General features: G+C 39.2%; 1 protein-coding gene across 1 annotated transcript in view; it reads right to left on the bottom strand.

Moving 5' to 3' along the window:
• LOC311139397 (ER membrane protein complex subunit 2) overlaps positions 1 to 19,320 on the bottom strand; it is a 72,823-nt gene that overhangs the window by 24,562 nt on the left and 28,941 nt on the right. The window contains exons 4-5 of the mRNA XM_084174267.1: positions 11,355 to 11,440; positions 2,722 to 2,779 (exon numbers count right to left, since the gene is read on the bottom strand). Of these exons, the coding sequence (XP_084030393.1) occupies positions 2,722 to 2,779; positions 11,355 to 11,440 (144 nt within the window). The remainder of the gene's footprint in view (positions 1 to 2,721; positions 2,780 to 11,354; positions 11,441 to 19,320) is intronic.

Here is a 19,320-nt window from a genome sequence, read left to right as displayed (position 1 = left end):
GCAGACAGTTACACTACAGGGAATACATAGAGATGAGGGGGCAATTCTTCCACACCAGAAAGAAGGGGTGGTGACTGCATCAGAGCATACCCAAGTTTATTGATTTTGTCAGCAAGGCGTCCGTTTGTTTGAAACAGACAGTCGGTGAGGTGCAGAATCCTCACATGGTGTCCAAAGAACAAATGTTTATGCTTCGTCTCTCGCACTTTGCCAGCCAAGAGAAAATGTTGAATATATCTAAGCAAGTTCATGTGTCAGGGCAACACAGAAACTTGTTGAACGTCTACAGGAGGACTGCCAAAACAAATAAGGTCATGGTTTCTTTTGAAAAACTTTAAAAACATGTATTTTCTTGCGTGGCCACATGTCCTTATGGAAACAATTAACAGCAGGTACAATGTGTTTTGGGTTGGTGGTGGGGGATTGGCAGAACACTGGATAGACATGGTCTTGCAAGTCATTCAGCTGAAATTCAATATAAATTGAGAGAAGATTGTATGGAACTTAAAGCATGGAAGTTAAAGCAATAGTGTATATCTAAAGGCTATACCCACTTATAATCTGACGGACTCAAATGGTTAACTGCTGTGTAAACCACAGGGTTGCATTTGTTGGAATTGTTTTGTGGGAAAAACTGTTTTGCTACATCACTATGATAATGCAGACTAATTGGCAGATACAGTTATACAGATGACACACAAAATACAACATGTGGATAGAACTGATACAGCAAGTGGCGATCAAGATAGTGGTAAAGTAGCAGCCTTGTCAGAGCCCAGACGCTCTACAAATCTCACAGTGCATTATGCATGGGCCGAAGATTTAATATAACAAGAACTTGAGTAAAAGTCAAAGGCTTCTTGTATCTGTTTCTACTGTTTAGAAGTGAACGCTGGGCTTTACACCTGAAGAAGGGATGCACATTTCGATCAATTTTGCTGCGGACTAACCGACCCTCATTAACCGGTAAAAAAAAATCCAGACAGTAAAATGATGTGACTAACAGAAAATTCTATGCATGCATACAAGGAACTGACATTTTTAATTAAGAGAAACATGCAACAATAGCAAACCTATCGTCTTTCAGTCAAAAGGCTATAGCCTATTATTTAACATGAAACTCCTGTAATGAAGCAGCTAACAAAACGTAATTTTCAAATGCAATTTGCGGGAAAACCCTGTTCTAAACAGCGCACCTAATGCGAGCGGTTCCATATGTGACAGATGAAAATCTCAGTTAGAAACATAGAACGAGGGGGACTCTAATAGCAACAACTAGGATGGCCTCTGGCTTCTGGACAACAAAAGAAAGTTGATATGAAAACCAATAGAACAGGAGAGAAATGCTGGTTAATAGTATGAGGAAGTCAAAATAATTGCCTCCACGTTTCTATGGATGGATTTTGGCTACTAGGCTATTTTGAAGCAAGGTAAAACATGCCTCATTATTTGAAGTAAAGTAAAACGTTCAGGTTTCAAACAATCATACTGCCTCAAGTTAACATTGCAAAGTGGTGGGTGACACGCTGATAGCCTGCCTACCGTTGACTATAGCCTATGCACTTAAATGACGAAAGGGAGGCGCGCTTTAATTACCAGTTGAGATTGAGATAAATAAAAATATTAGCTCTTTTTAATCGTAGCCATCAAAACTGGGCTTACAAAAGCATATTTCACTCAATGTCTCGCAGTCTCACTGCAGAATTAGACATTTATCCACGTTTCTCCAAACGTCAAATTTCTAAGTGCTTTTGACACCTTGCGTTGCTCCTGCTGTTCTGTATTGGTCCATTTCTTCAAACGTCAAAATCAGAAGGATTAAGTTTAGGCACTCATTCCGAATGGTTAAGGTAAGGGTTAAGGTTTGGGATAGAGTTAAAATGAAACAATAAAAAAAACAGTGTCCACCACTGGGATCGAACACAGAACCTTCTGATCCAGAGTCATGGGATTACGCCCATCCCCCATCCCAGTCAACAACGCCCTAGCAAAACCAAAACGACAAGGTAATAGCGCTCACTGTTGCCCATAGTGGCCATTTTGAAGGCATTTCCCGACATCTGCAAGACATGGATAGACGTCCAATTTCGAAGTCAATCTTGAACGATCTCCCTGGTTTCACTCTAGTACCAGCTTTTGAGCTACTCTCACGCTGTTTTACAGGTGATTGGCTATTCCGCTCCTCAAACAAGGCTATGTATGCTGTGCGTGTGTGATAAATAATATACATGACTAACGAAAATACACAAGCACCTATTTAATACCACTAAATTATGAAAATGTACTTATAGACTGATAAGCATGACCAGTAAAAATGCTTTTTCATGAACATCCCTAACCTGAAGCCGCCTGACAGTAATGGAGGATGTAATAGTGGAGCACAGTCCTGCTCACCCCAGAGGGGGTCTAAGAACGACCTATATATCACAGTCTTCAAAGAGCAGGCATTTAATTTGGCCTTAGTTCCACCCAACATGTCAAACACTGCCTAAGACCATGAACCACTCCCCCATCTCCCGCTCCCTCAAACTCCTGTAATGTGTGTGTGTGTGTGAGAGCCTGATCAGCAATGTGGTTGAGGTCAAAAAGGCCAAGGAGAGTTTAACTAGGCAAACTCACACCACTAATACCAAAGCTTTTCAGCAGATTTAAAGCTGTCCAAAAAAGTTTGGACCACAACTGTAACAAAATAAGAATAAGTGTGTGTTTTTCCTCTCTTACCGTATTGGTGGGATCGTCTTGCAGTATTGAATCATACTGCTTGCTGGCATCCTCGTACCTTCAAAAGCAGAAGAAAAAAAAAGACTCACCAGTCAAGAAAAATTAGGTGGTGGGGAAATCAAACAGAGTTCAAGGCAATCAAGTTTCTGTACACAACGCAGCCGGTCTCTATGGTTACACTGTGAACCCTTGCAGAAATCAGCAGTGATCTAAAGGAGGAAATAAACAGTCATTACTGTTGCTGCTCAAATAGCCTGCGTTGTGAGAGGCTTACACCACTTAACAATGAGTCAAGAAACCAATACAAAGAGTAGGGAAGCACACTGATCTGAAGAGTGTATACACAATGATTGCCTTTGATTTGTTTAAAGGTGAATCAAATCAATCTGTTCAGCTTCGTTTTAGAGGCCTTTCTTTTGAGCCGTGTAAAATAATAGGCAACCTTCCATTACATACAAGTCTGATCAGAGCTATATTCAACACAATGTGTGTTTTAAAGTTACGGAGCAAAGGGGGAATCCATACGATTCTGTTTAAAATGAGTGAGTTATGAGCTGTAAATACCAAACCATGCAGAAATTTCCTGGCAACAGGGAGGTGGGGAGGCGTGTTCACTTCACTTGTCATGTCAAATCATGGGTCCGCAGGGATGATTTTGAACTTGTTTTTTTTATTAGAGGCAATCTGCAACGCTAACGGTTTAGCAGCCAAAAAGCCAGGGCTCCATGATCAAAACCTGTTCTGCCCACCACAACCTACAACAGAAGCAACTCTGTTTCCCATTAGCAGTGAGCAGCCCCACTTCCAGTGCCACTCCTTCCCTCACATCCACTTTATTACTCAACTACACTCTGTGAGATTTCAGATGGCACCAAGCAACCACTCATGAGCCACTTTGATATGCTTTATTTACTGGGGGGGGGGGGCTCAACGAGACACAGTGTGTGTGTGTGTGTGTGTCGGGGGTGGGGGATAGTTAGTCGTTTGAAGCTGTGTCATTCCAGTGTACCTCTGCCTGAAGCCAATTAGAGGCCAGTGTGTGCCATGTATTTAATCTGACAGTGCAGGAGCAATCATTCTCAATTATCACATCAACTCTGACATAACCGATAAACGAGTCATGGTGATCAGGGGTGGTAAACAGATTGAATTACCCTTACTCCAGTTCCAGTCAAAAATACTGTGTTTATCTTGTTCCCTTACACTCACTCCCTTTCTGTTTTTATGAATCACATTTGCAGATTTAAAAATAAACAGAGCTGAGAAGAAGCAAAGCTGAAACTGAGATGGCATGTCAATATTTACAGGCAGGCAAGACCTCGTCTCTCAGCTCAGAGACGAAAAGCACAACAAGATAATAATAAAAAAAAAGAAAAAAAAAAGAGAAGATTGAGGGACTCCCAGAATAGCAGTGGGAGCAAACCACTTCCTTCCTGGGGAATCCCTTGCTCAGGCTAAAAGGGCAGAGCACTGAACCATTCACTTATTTTTTCTCCACCTTTTTGCCAGTGGAATGGTTGTTTCCAACACAAACAGAGAGCCCACCACAAACACACCCAGACCATCATACCACTTAGGATCTACAGTCCACCCCACCCCCCCTTTACCACAGGCCTATAGGGTAAATCCAGTTTAATTCAATCAATTTTTGACAGCATCCCTTTTGATTTAAACAAAACTTCCCATACATGTTTGCCCATGGAAAAAGTGGTCGGAAAGTGACCTTTTGGACCTGAATGCCAAAACATTCAGGAGATAAAGGTGCTCAAAGTTTACCCATTTTGCATACCCCACCATACCATGCGACATCCATGTCTTCATCACTGGAAAATATAAACGGTTGAGTTTGAGATCATTTTAAAAGCTTACAAAAAGTGTTGTAAAAACAAAAATGTAACGTCAATTATCTAAAAACACAAACTCCCGATTTTTTTCATATTCGCATACGCTGTAGCTTAGAGCCTATTTCACAACATCTTTTTGTGTTGTGCCCGCCATCGGTTGAGACACAACATGCTCTTGAATAAAGGGTGGGTGCCATTTAGGGCTGACCCCATTTAGACGACAGGTTGATTGTTTGGTCGATAGGCTGTTGGTCGACAGAGATTTTTTTAGTTGAGCGGTCGCAAAATGTTTAAATTTTTTCATGGCACACGAGACACCTGTCTGATTTGTGCATGCCTCAGTGGACTAATCCATTGTGGAGGCCGAAGGGATGGCATAGTCCATCCCTCTAAGACAGTGGTTCCCAACCAGGGGCACTAGGACCCCTGGTGGTACTTGGCCTAACCACAGGGGGTACTTGAGAAGACCCATGAGACCATAGGCTTAGTGATAAAATGCACATGAGGGGGTACTTCAGGGGTACTCCGGGCAGAGAAACATGCAATTGTTGGTACAGTAACGGAAAAAGGTTGGGAACCACTGCTCTAAGACATACAGTGCCTTCAGAAAGTATTCATACCCCATGACTTATTCCACATTTTGATGTGTTATACCTGATTTCAAAATGGATTAAATCTATAAAAAAAATCTCACCCATCTACACATAATAACGCAAAATTACAAAGTGAAAATGTGTTTTTGGACATTTTTGCAAATTGATTGAAAATGAAATACAGAAATATCTCATTTACTACTCATTCAAGGGTTTTTCTTTTTATAATTTTTTACATTGTAGAATAATAGTGAAGACATTAAAACTATGAAATAACACATATGGAATCATGTAGTAACCAAAAAAGTGTTAAATGAATCAAAATATATTTTATACTTGAGATTCTTCAAATAGCCACCCTTTGCCTTGATGACAGCTTTGCACACTCTTGGAATTCTCTCAACCAGCTTCATGAGGTAGTCACCTGAAATGCATTTTAATTAACAGGTGTGCCTTCTTAAAATTTAATTTGTGGAATTCCTTTCCTTCTTAATGCATTTGAGCCAATCAGTTGTGTTGTGACAAGGTAGGGGTGGTATACAGAAGATAGCTCTATTTGGTAAAAGACCAAGTCCATATTATGGCAAGAACAGCTCAAATAAGCAAAGAGAAACGACAGTCCATCATTACTTTAAGACATGAAGGTCAGTCAATCCGGGAAGGTTTCAAGAACTTTGAATGTTTCTTCAATTGCATTGTCACCGGCTTGATCTATCCAAACGATGCCTTCCCTTCCTCAACGTTTCATTTGGATTTGGTGGACTGATATACAGTGCATTCGGAAAGTTTTCACACCCCTTGACTTTTTCCACATTCTGTTACGTTACAGCCTTATTCTAAAATGGATTAAATTGTTTTCCCCCTCATCAATCTACACACAACAGCCCAATTTGACAGAACAAAAACAGGTTTTTATAAATTCTTGCAAATTCATGAAAAATAAAAAACGGAAATATAACATTTACATAAGTATTCAGACCCTTTACTCAGTACTTTGTTGATGCACCTTTGGCAGCGATTACAGCCTCGAGTCTTCTTGGGTATGACGCTACAAGCTTGGCACACCTGTATTTGGGGAGTTTCTCCCATTGTTCTCTGCAGATCCTCTCAAGCTATGTCAGGTTGGATGGGGTGCATCGCTGCACAGCTATTTTCAGGTGTCTCCAGAGATGTTCGATCAGGTTCAAGTCCGGGCTCTGGCTGGGCCACTCAAGGACATTCAGAGACTTGTTCCGAAACCACTCCTGCATTGTCTTGGCTGTGTGCTTAGGGTCGTTGTCCTGTTGGAAGGTGAACCTCTGCCCCAGTCTGAGGCCCTGAGTGTTCTGGAGCAGGTTTTCATCAAGGATCTCTATGTACTTTGCTCCATTCATCTTTTCCTTGATCCTGACTAGTCTCCCAGTTCCTGAAGCTGAAAAACATCCCCAAAGCATGATGCTGCCACCACCATGCATCACCATAGGGATGGTGCCAGGTTTCCTCCAGACGTGACGCTTGGCATTCAGGCCAAAGAGTTCAATCTTGGTTTCATCAAACCAGAGAATCTGGTCCTCTGTAGCTCAGCTGGTAGAGCACGTCGCTTGTAACGCCAAGGTAGTGGGTTCGATCCCCGGGACCACCCATACACAAAACATGTATGCACGCATGACTGTAAGTCGCTTTAGATAAAAGCGTCTGCTAAATGGCATATCATATTATATGGTCTGAGAGTCTTTAGGTGCCTTTTGGCAAACTCCAAGCGGGCTGTCATGTGCCTTTTACTGAGGAGTGGCTTCATTCTGGTCACTCTACCATAAAGTTCTAATTGGTGGAGGACTGCAGAAATCGTTGTCCTTCTGGAAGGTTCTCCCATCTCCACAGAGGAACTATGAAGCTCTGTCAGAGTGACCATCGGGTTCTTGGTCAACTCCCTGACCAAGGCCCTTCTCCCCAGATTGCTCAGTTTGGCCGGTTGGCCAGCTCTAGGAAGAGTCTTGGTGGTTCCAAACTTCTTCCATTTAAGAATGATGGAGGCCACTGTGTTCTTGGGGACCTTCAATGCTGCAGAAATGTTTTGGTTCCCTTCCCCAGATCTGTGCCTCGACACAATCCTGTTGGTTTTTGCTCTGACATGCACTGTCAACTGTGGGACCTTATATAGACAGGTGTGTACCTTTCCAAATCATGTCCAATCAATTAAATTTACCACAGGTGGACTACAATCACTCCGATCAATGGAAACAGGATGCACCCTGAGCTCAATTTCCAGTCTCATAGCAAAGGGTCTGAATACTTATGTAAATGAGGTATTTGTTTATTATTTTTTTATATACATTTACAAAAACGTCTAAAAACTTGTTTTCACTTCGTCATTATGGGGTATTGTGTGTAGATTGATGAGAAAAAAAGTAATTTTATCTACTTTAGAATAAGGTTCTTCATTCACAATTGGTGATTACATAATTATGCATCCTTCGCTTCACCTCGCTCATCAACTCCACCATTATAGTTAACTTCGTTTATTTCATCTGTTTCTGTGTGTGAAATTTGTTACAATATAGTTTAAGTTCAGTTTTGAGGCAATTATCAGAGTGATTATAAAACTGTCCACAGCACCTTCAACTGTCGGGAGAAGGAGCAGAGCAGACACTACTGTTGGGAGAAGGAGGGGCAACGGGGGAAAACCATAAAACAATGACATGCCCTCCTAAAACTGGTTATAACTCCAGTTGTGTTTGTGATATTAAGATTCTAATTACGACAGTGTGTTGTATAGACTTATTTAGGAAAAGTCAAGGACGGAGGAGGCCATGACTTAAAAAATGGCAGAGTAATATTTTTTTTACAATTCATGAGCATGAGCGGTTCTAGTGAACTGGGTTTACACCAGATTTTTTTGCAGACGGCACATGCAAATGAGCCTAATTGTAGCCTAAGACTTACCTACCGGTACATACTGTAGCTACTTGATACTCTTATAGAGTACCATAGTATGAGTCTTAATACCCATAAAAGTTAGTGGTCAAACAAGGAAATGGTTCCAATTGTTTTTCCACCATTTAGTTTTCCCATGGGGGATTTTAGAAACACTTAAAATAAGGGCTGTGTTTCGTGTAGGCTTTCCCTGGCATGACATTTTGATAACCGTGTAAATCTCTCTAGGACAAGGTGACTTTTATCAATATATTTGCCTGTATTTACCCCCCAAAAATGAAATGCTAATTAGCTGCTTATGTGGCTATCATAAAAAAACTACAAATGCCATGATGATCTGGACGAGACTGCCGAATCAAAGCAAAGGGAAGGAACCTCTGGATTAACTATCTAATTTCAGCTAAATGTAGTATTGAATAAATTGGCAACATTTCTTTAAATTGACAATTCTGTGAACTGTCTTGTGCAAGTTTTAAATTGACATAATACCTGTTAGCAAAGGTATCAGCTAGAGATGACGTGCAGACCTTGCAAGGATTTGTAGTCTTGCATGATGTCTACTTTGATGCTAATTAGCATTTTTGAAATAATAAATAGAGCCAAATATATTGATAAAAGTCAACTTGTTCGAGAGAGACTTACATGGTTATCAAAACGTCACACCAGGGTCTTAATTATTTTATCAAACAGTGGGCTAAATCCTTTACACTGATGGGAATTGGCCTATATAGATAGGGCTAAATTAAAATGTTTCTCACAGAAGAAATATTTAAAGCATATGCATAAGCATGGTAGCAATTGAAACTGAACAGTTTGGAGATAATGGGAAAATTGTTAGACCAAAGGTGAGTACACAACAGTTCACCTGATAAAACAATCTAAACATTACATAGCTGATTTTGTGTATTTAGTGTACTTTTCGCCGCAACGAAATCTGAAAATACTCTGGATACATTCAGTAACATGATAAAACTATTCCTGGAAAATGTAGGGTATGTGCAAACATAAGACCAAAAAATTACAAGGGTTTGAGTGAGAGGAGTAACTGGTGTCTCTAAATGGCCACACACCTCTCCAAAGTGTGCAGTTCCTATGCAATTACAACACACTTATGACTCTAGAGTTCAACTTTAAGGTACTTATTTGAGCTCTCCTAGCTGTGCCGTTGAGGAACTAGAGCAAGTACACTTGTAGTTGTTTCATTTGGAACACAACCCTGCATCCCCGCCATCACACAATTACTGTTGTTGTTTTCGCAATCCAAAAACTGTTCATTTTAAATCGCAATCTGGGTCAGGTGGGCATGACTTGAAAGCTTGTTCTATTGCCAACATGATTAGCTAAGTTATAAAATAAAATTGTAGTGTTAGGCTTTCACAAGGCAATTCAGAGAAAAATATTGTAATTTTGGTGGGTATAGAAAGGAGTCATGAGTGCATTGAGATGTGTGTGCTAGTGTTGTCATGATACCAGAATTTTGACTCCGATACCACATTTAGTATAACGATACTCGATACCATCACGATACTCGATGCGAAAAAGATACCACGGCAAAAAAAGGCTTATTAGCCAAAGTCACAGAATGGCACTTGATCCAGACAGATATTTTGAGCTCAATATCATTACATTATAAAAATATATATTTTTGAATGTAAGCATTAATGAATCAATTATACAAATCATACAATCAATTTAACTTTGTTCGTTTTTTTACCAATCTAACTACATAACATCATGGTAATCATTTATTTGAATGGTAAATCTCTAGTCTATTGATAGACTGGGTAAATCAAGATGTAGCCTAGGCCTATTTACAATACAGGTGAAAGCATATTCAATAGGAGTGTGTGAATGCATTGTGTTATTGAGCCTGTTTTGACTAATTTCATGGGGCTACAGATGAAAAACGACCTGTTTCCCTTCCATTTGGGACTTATTTTATTGTACTGATCAACAACATTTGCATAGAAGAAGCAATCTCTTCTTTTATAAAAGTGTGAGCTGTCTCTTTAAGAACCATGACGCCATTCACACACACAGTAAGTTCGAGGCTTGAGCAAATATTATCTTGACTGGGAGAGATGTGAGGCGGGGGAGACTAAGTTAATTAATAATGTTTTTGGTGACAATCATCTTTGAAATCAGCAATATTTTGTGTTACGGTTTGTGCACTTCACAAACAATGTGAAGTGCACATTTGGACTGAACGGTGTTTGGCTAGCTTGTATGACATCAGAGGTATTTATTATACTCCTCAACGTCTCATCTTTCAAAATGCATCGCGTCATCTTAATTTACAGCATTTCCCTCACTCACACAACAAAACATTTGTAAAAGTTGCCCAATTACTGGGAGAGAAGGGGCAACTTCTTGTCGCGCATGGTGCTCAAATTCAGAACGGCTGTCAGTCAGAGGTCTGACGTCATGTATAGCATGTTACTGTACTGCCACTACATTCCAATTTAGGCGCTTATTAGTGCCCAAATCTTCCATTTTCAACCCGTATACGAGTACGAGTGTAAATGGTTAAAGCATCAGACAAGCTCAGTGCATATAGTTGATTTCATTAAAAAACACAGGGTATGTCTATATGGAAAAATATACATTTAAAAATGTTGACCAATCGATTGTTTTTTTTGTCGGGGACAGCCCTAGTGTTATTTCAATCATAGAAATATAATTCGTATAATGGACAAATCCCTTCAGACCACAGCAATTTTTTTCTTATAATTACTACCATTTTAGTACATTTATCAGCCAAAAAATGTCAACCACCCTGTGTTCAAGAGAATGTTGTGTCTCAACTGATGGCGGGCACAACACAAAAACCTTAGATTATGTAAAATAGGGTCTAAACTACAACATATGTGAAGTGAATATAAAAGAAATCTGAGTTTAAGCGTTTTTAGCACTTTTTATTGAATACATTCTAAAGTAGTTTGACAACCCTGTTTGTAAGCTTTTAAATTATATACATCTCAACTGTTTATCTTTTCCAGTGATGAAGACGGATGTCTCAATGGGTCAACTTTGAAAGGGAAATTAAAGGGAAAGTGGATACCTAGTCAGTTGCACAACAGAATGCATTCAACCAAGCACCTTTATCTCTTGAATGTTTTGGCATTCAGGTCCAAAGTCACTTTCTGAGCACTTATGCAATGGGAAAATATGTATGGTAGGTTTCTTTCAAAACAAAAGGGGTGCTGTCAAAAAGTGATTGAATTCAAATGGATTTACACTATAGTCTTTCAGCCATGTTACAGTGAGAGACTATGAAGCTTACTTTTCCAAAGCCTCCAGCCGCATGCCTGCTAATCGCTTCACTCGTTGGCTACCTGGAAACTGCCTCTTCAGTTCCTGTAGACAAGTCTGCAAGGGAAGTGGGCAGAGGGGAGGTGCAATTAGAGTTGGCTGCCTGCAACATGTTACAAACATACAGGACACATACACTTTATATTACTTAAAGCCCCCATGCAGTATTTTTTAAATATATTTTTTTATATTTTTAGGGGGTAGATCAGCTTTAATATTGCAGATAGATTGTAGCTGTGTGTATCTCAATGTTATTGTCTGCATCATTTCCAATACCCAATATCTTTTTTTGTAAATATATTTATATATTTACACTACCGTTCAAAAGTCTGGGGTCACTTAGAAATGTCCTTATTTTCGAAAGAAAAGCAATTGTTTTTTCCATTAAAATAACATCAAATTGATCAGAAATACAGTGTAGACTAAACTAGCTGTTTGGGGTTTTAGGCTGGGTTTCTGTACAGCACTTCGAGATATTAGCTGATGTAAGAAGGGCTATATAAAATAAAATTGATTGATTGATTGATAGACATTGTTAATGTTGTAAATGGCTATTGTAGCTGGAAATGGCAGATTTATAATTGGAATATCTACATGGGCGTACAGAGGCCCATTATTAGCAACCATCAGTCCTGTGTTCAAATGGCACGTTGTGTTTGCTAATCCAAGTTTATCATTTCAAAAGGCTAATTGATCATTAGAAAACCCTTTTGCAATTACGTATGTTAGCGCAGCTGAAAACTGTTGTGCTGATTAAAGAAGCAATAAAACTGGCCTTCTTGAGACTAGTTGAGTATCTGGAGCATCAGCAATTGTGGGTTCGATTACAGGTTCAAAATGGCCAGAAACAAATAACTTTCTTCTGAAACTCGTCAGTCTATTCTTGTTCGGAGAAATTAAGGCTATTCCATGCGAGAAATTGCCAAGAAACTGAAGATCTCGTACAACGCTGTGTACTACTCCCTTCACAGAACAGCACAAACTGTCTCTAACCAGAAATATGTCCTTTGGTCCGATGAGTCCAAATTTGAGATTTCTGGTTCCAACCGCTGTGTCTTTGTGAGACGCAGAGTAGGTGAACGGATGATCTCCGCATGTGTGGTTCCCACCATGAAGCATGGAGGAGGAGGAGTGATGGTGCTTTGCTGGTGACACTGTCGGTGATTTAGGCTATTTAGAATTCAAGGCATGGCTACCACAGCATTCTGCAGCGATACGCCATCCCATCTGGTTTGCGCTTAGTGGGACTATCATTTGTTTTTCAACAGGACATTGACCCAAAACACCTCCAGACTGTGTAAGGGCTATATTACCAAGAAGGAGAGTGATGGAGTGCTGCATCAGATGACATGGCTTCCACAATCACCCGATCTCAAACCAATTAAGATGGTTTGGGATGAGTTGGACCGCAGAGTTAAGGAAAAGCAGCCAACAAGTGCTCAGCATATGTGGGAACTCCTTCAAGACTGTTGGAAAAGCATTCCAGGTGAAGATGGTTGAGAGAAGGCTGAGTGTGCAAAGCTGTCATCAAGCCTACTTTGAAGAATCTAAAATATATTTTGATTTGTTTAACACTTTTTTCGTTACTACATGATTCCATAGTTTTGATGTTTTCACAATTATTCTACAATGTAGAAAATAGTGAAAATAAAGAAAAACCCTTGAATGAGTAGGTGTCCAAACTTTTGACTGGTACTGTCTAATTGTAGTAAACCAATGAACAGCAACACTTAGGCTTCTACTTCCAGCTTATACACACTATATACATTTTACAGACAATCTATGTTACAATAGTTATATTTTGTTTGTTTTTAGTCCTGTCCTTCCTCTTCCCTCAACCTCTCCCATCTATTTCTGATGTCCATCCAGTTTGATTTCTATTTGCCATATATTTTTAACTGTGCTGTTTGACAAAAGATCTGAACCTATATACATTTGACACACACAGTATATTTTACATTTGTTATCTTGTCGTTATTAGTCCCACCTTTCAGCTCCTCCCATCTATCTCTTAACACCATCCATATTGGATTTCTATTTGCCATTATTTTTCAACTGTGCTGTGATGCTTCACAAAAGTTCTGAACCTTTCTATTATCATTGTTTCTACAGATTGCAAATTAAAGATAAACATGTTTGCTAAAAGTATTATGTTATTGATCGATCGATTATGACTTTTCAAATCACCCAGTATTGTTATCTGCAGCGTTAGATCCAGGTAAATGTTGCAATTCCTCAGCTATTCCTGGACCTGTGACCAAAAACAAGCAACATATGGACAGTACCAAAATAATGTATCTAATGACTTTGTCTCTTCGCAGCAAAATCTGCAGAGCTGGGAAGGCTGTATCCCCCATTTTTATATAACATTCTATTGGTTGCAAGAATTTTGTATAATAATTTAAATTGAAAACATCTAAGTTTTGAATCCGGCGTCGCTTTGTGTATCAGTTCATAAACCATGTGCCATGGAATGGGTACATCGAATATCTCTTCCCAATTATTTTGCAGTCTATATGGCACAGCTGTCAATTTTTGGGTCCTTAAATGAAAGTGGTATATTGTTTTATTTATCACTATTTTCTTTAACCAATTTTGGCCTTTAATGCAGGGCCAACAGACAAGTTCCTTACTTTTCCCCCCTTCCACTTGCCTCTTTCATTTTTGCAGTAATGCTGCAATTAGTTGGTTGAAATTTTGAGTAGAGCAGACATTTCCATATATTTTGCTAGCTGCATGTGTGACAACTCCACCAGTCCTATTTATGATATAATTTACAAAGATTTTTTTTTTTTGGTATATTAGTATATTTGAGTTTAACCACAATATTTGTTGAATTATTTCTTCTGTATTTTCTGGTGGATAAAACTGAAATTGCAACCAATTTTCTATGGCTTGTTTAAAAAATAACGATATTTTGGAGATTATTTCGTTTTGAAATAACAGAAATTGAGAGGTTGTAATCTGAATAAAGGGAAAAAGGCCATTCTTGAACATGGGGTGAGACATTCTTACTAATTTGCCAGAGAACCAGTTCAGATTTAAGTATACCTTTTGTATGACTGGCGCCTTTAGTGAGAGGTCTAATGCTTTAATATTTAATCCTTTCTGCCATCCGAATACATATTCATTATATAAATAGGCCCTTTTAATTATGTCTGGCTTGCCACTCCAGGTAAAATAAAAAATAAAAAAAAACAGGTCATTAGGTGTAGGCAAGACCATAGCAAATAGGTAAACTGGGATATGACTAAAGAGTTAATCAGGGTGATTTTTCCACAAATACACAGGTATTTTCCTTTCCATGGTAGCAAGATCTTATCTATTTTTGCTAACTTTCTATTAAAATATATTGGAGTGAGATCATTTCTTTCTTTCGGGATATGTATACCGAGTATGTCCACATCCCCTTCAGACCATTATATCGGTAAACTACACTGTAATGTAAAAGTTGTATTTTTCAGTGGTCCAATACGTAATATATTACACTTATCATAATTTGGTTTTAATCCAGAGGTTAGAAAAATTATCTAGATCCTCTTTGAGGCTGTGGAGGGATCCACATTGTGGATTTAAAAGAAAACATGAATCATCAGTGTACAATGACACCTTTGATTTTAAGCCCTGGATTTCTAACCCCTTAATATTATTGTTGGATCTGATTTTAACAGCTAACCTTTCGATTGGCAATAATAAATAGATATGCCGATAGCGGACAACCTTGTTTTACTCCTCTTCACAGTTTAAAACTTTCTGAGAAATAGCCATTATTTACTATTTTACACCTAGGGTTACAATACATAACTTTAACACATTTTATAAGAGATTCTCCAAAATTGAAATATTCCAGGCATTTATATATAAACTCCAGTCGTACTTTATCAAAGGCCTTTTCAAAGTCAGCTATGAATACCAGGCCTGGTTTCCCAGATTTTTTAGTGTTCTATTGTTTCCAGTACTTGTCTTATATTATCTCCAATGTATCGTCCATGTGTAAAACCTGTCTGATTAGGATGAATAATGTCTGACAATACCTTTTTAATTCTACACGCTAAGCATTTTGCTAGAATTTTTTGCATCACAACACTGAAGTGTAAGAGGACTCCAATTTTTTTAATGGACTGGATAGGAGTGGTTAAAACATGCTAATAACGGTCCTCTTGAGTATATCAAAAAAGGTTTGGTATACTTCAACTGGTATGCCATCCAGCCCTGGAGTTTTCCCTGACTTAAAGGCTTTAATTGAATCAAGAAGTTCCTCCACTGTAATTTGGCCTTGTACAGCTGTTAATTGTACATTATTAATAGAAAAAAATCCATACAATTAGCTTCGGTTAGTGGAGATGGAGGAGACTGAAATGAAAACATATGCATAAAGTACTTTACAACCTCCTTCAAAATATAGTTTGGTGAATCATTGGTAAATTATTTTTGGTAGCATTTCTATGTTGAAGATTTAAAAATAATTCGGTGCATTTTTCCCCATATTCCATCCAGTTTGCTTTATTTTTATAATATATTACACTATCTTTTTTGAATAAGTTCCTCCATATATTTTTGTTTTTCCTCTAACTTATTCTAAGCCTCTATGGTACAGTTTTTATTGCTACAGTGGGGAAAAAAGTATTTAGTCAGCCACCAATTGTGCAAGTTCTCCCACTTAAAAAGATGAGAGAGGCCTGTAATTTTCATCATAGGTACACGTCAACTATGACAGACAAAATGAGAAAAAAAATCCAGAAAATCACATTGTAGGATTTTTAATGAATTTATTTGCAAATTATGGTGGAAAATAAGTATTTGGTCAATAACAAAAGTTTCTCAATACTTTGCTATATACCCATTGTTGGCAATGACACAGGTCAAACGTTTTCTGTAAGTCTTCACAAGGTTTTCACACACTGTTGCTGGTATTTTGGCCCATTCCTCCATGCAGATCTCCTCTAGAGCAGTGATGTTTTGGGGCTGTCGCTGGGCAACACAGACTTTCAACTCCCTCCAAAGATTTTCTATGGGGTTGAGATCTGGAGACTGGCAAGGCCACTCCAGGACCTTGAAATGCTTCTTACGAAGCCACTCCTTCGTTGCCCGGGCGGTGTGTTTGGGATCATTGTCATGCTGAAAGACCCAGCCACGTTTCATCTTCAATGCCCTTGCTGATGGAAGGAGGTTTTCACTCAAAATCTCACGATACATGGCCCCATTCATTCTTTCAGTCACATGGATCAGTCGTCCTGGTGCCTTTGCAGAAAACAGCCCCCAAAGCATGATGTTTCCACCCCCATGCTTCACAGTAGGTATGGTGTTCTTTGGATGCAACTCAGCATTCTTTGTCCTCCAAACACGACGAGTTGAGTTTTTACCAAAAAGTTCTATTTTGGTTTCATCTGACCATATGACATTCTCCCAATCCTCTTCTGGATCATCCAAATGCACTCTAGCAAACTTCAGAGGGGCCTGGACATGTACTGGCTTAAGCAGGGGGACATGTCTGGCACTGCAGGATTTGAGTCCCTGGTGGCGTAGTGTGTTACTGATGGTAGGCTTTGTTACTTTGGTCCCAGCTCTCTGCAGGTCATTCACTAGGTCCCCCCGTGTGGTTCTGGGATTTTTGCTCACCGTTCTTGTGATCATTTTGTCCCCACGGTGTGAGATCTTGCGTGGAGCCCCAGATCGAGGGAGATTATCAGTGGTCTTGTATGTCTTCCATTTCCTAACAATTGCTCCCACAGTTGATTTCTTCAAACCAAGCTGCTTACCTATTGCAGATTCAGTCTTCCCAGCCTGGTGCAGGTCTACAATTTTGTTTCTGGTGTCCTTTGACAGCTCTTTGGTCTTGGCCATAGTGGAGTTTGGAGTGTGACTGTTTGAGGTTGTGGACAGGTGTCTTTTATACTGATAACAAGTTCAAACAGGTAACGAGTGGAGGACAGAGGAGCCTCTTAAAGAAGAAGTTACAGGTCTGTGAGAGACAGAAATCTTGCTTGTTTGTAGGTGACCAAATACTTATTTTCCACCATAATTTGCAAATAAATTCATAAAAAATCCTACAATGTGATTTTCTGGATTTTTTTTTCTCAATATGTCTGTCATAGTTGACGTGTACCTATGATGAAAATTACAGGCCTCTCTCATCTTTTTAAGTGGGAGAACTTGCACAATTGGTGGCTGACTAAATACTTTTTTTCCCCACTGTATCTATCTGTACCGTTAGTCCTTCCATTTCCTTTGTTAATATGGACTCTTTTGACCTAAATTGCTTTTGTTTTAGAGATGAGAACTGAATTGCATGGCCTTTAAAAGCACATTTAAAAGTGTCCCATACAATAGGGGGATCGGCTGTACCCCATGCAGTCTTTGGAATTGTACTTTTAAATCACTGTAAATCGTCAATCTGTGTTTATTTAATGAAAATAAAATGTTACATTTACATTCTAGTCATTTAGCAGACGCTCTTATGCAGAGCGACTTACAGTTAGTGCATTCATCTTAGAGATTCTCCGGTACTTTTGTATATTTTTTTGCCAGTAGTTTTGAAAGTAGCACTCACAAGACAAAAGTGGTCCCCGAAAATTGCGTACTACGTCACATATGTGCAGATATGTGCACCACGTCATTGCTGTCTCTCTATCGGTCGGTCTCTGTTGTTTCCACTGTGCCGTTGGGTCCGCCCTGCAGATAACGCCGGGCAGGCCTCTTGCTAGCTGTCACTCAAATGCGAGAGGCTGAAGCTCATTGGCAAGAAATCGAATTGCTAGGGTGCTGGCCCACGTGGGAGGAAATGTAGGGAAAATGGCGCAGCACAGCTTCAAGAAAACAGTCGCTTTCAAACTAGGGATTTCATGACCACCCCTATGTAAAATGTATGCACGCATGACTTTGGATAAAAGCGTCTGCTAAATGGCATATATTATTATATTAAAACAGTAATTTTGCTCATAGATTATGCATGTATGAATTACACATTGACACATCAAGCCCTTAGTAACCAAAGTGGCGAAGCATGTCTTTAAGATAGTTAGGTGAGAAATGTTTTACATTTACATTTGAGTCTTTAAGCAGACGCTCTTATCCAGAGCGACTTACAGGAGTAGGACCCTATAAAGTCTGTTATATATTGTGCCTGATTCCATTTTTTTTTTTTTATCCAAATTCCGTTTTCTCCTTTTTGTTTTTCCAGGCTTCAGTTTTTCAATTCTTTATATTTTTAATAAATCACAACAATGCTTAAACAACATCGGGAGACCACTTTTGAGGTCTGGGAAAACATCTAAGAAATGTTGCATTTTGGGTGTAGTTACCCTTTATTGCAAGTGTGCACCAGCCAGAGACTGTTGTTTGGTTAGCTGTGTTTCTGTAGCGCTCATGTGATTGCAGAGTTTGCAAAACAAATGGCCACTGGATTGATGCAAATAATCATGATATTCTGCCAGGTAGGCATAGGCTACATTGTAGTTAACATTTCGTTTTAGAAGGTTTTAGGGAAAGCCTTTCCATCTACCAGCAGATTATTATCATTAGCATTATCGCTAACGGCTACACAAAGTGCAGACTAGACATACGTGCACTGCACACAACACACAGACAGGGACATTCCTGTGCCGTTTCAGAGGTTGCAGGAAAATAAGAATCACTGATGCATGTTCATATCTTATGATTAATTAATTGTCTAATACGTTCAATACATTTAGTTGATTTCCTACTAAGTTAAATACATTTTTGAATATTGCTGAATTCCGTTTTAAAATCTGGATTCCGTGATTCCGTCTGCGTTTTCCGCAACGCAGATTTTATATGCCCTACAGAAGACATTAGGGTTAAGACCTTTTGGTTACCGGCCCAACACTCTTAACCGCTAGGCTACCTGCCGCCCAACATACACAGCCCGAGTGACGTGCGGTCAGGGTAGGCAGTGCCTACTCTGTGAAATGAATAAA

Source organism: Coregonus lavaretus (assembly GCF_964263955.1).
Source record: "Coregonus lavaretus genome assembly, chromosome: 13".
Taxonomy (NCBI): domain Eukaryota; kingdom Metazoa; phylum Chordata; class Actinopteri; order Salmoniformes; family Salmonidae; genus Coregonus; species Coregonus lavaretus.
This window is presented reverse-complemented; position numbering and strand designations above follow the sequence as displayed.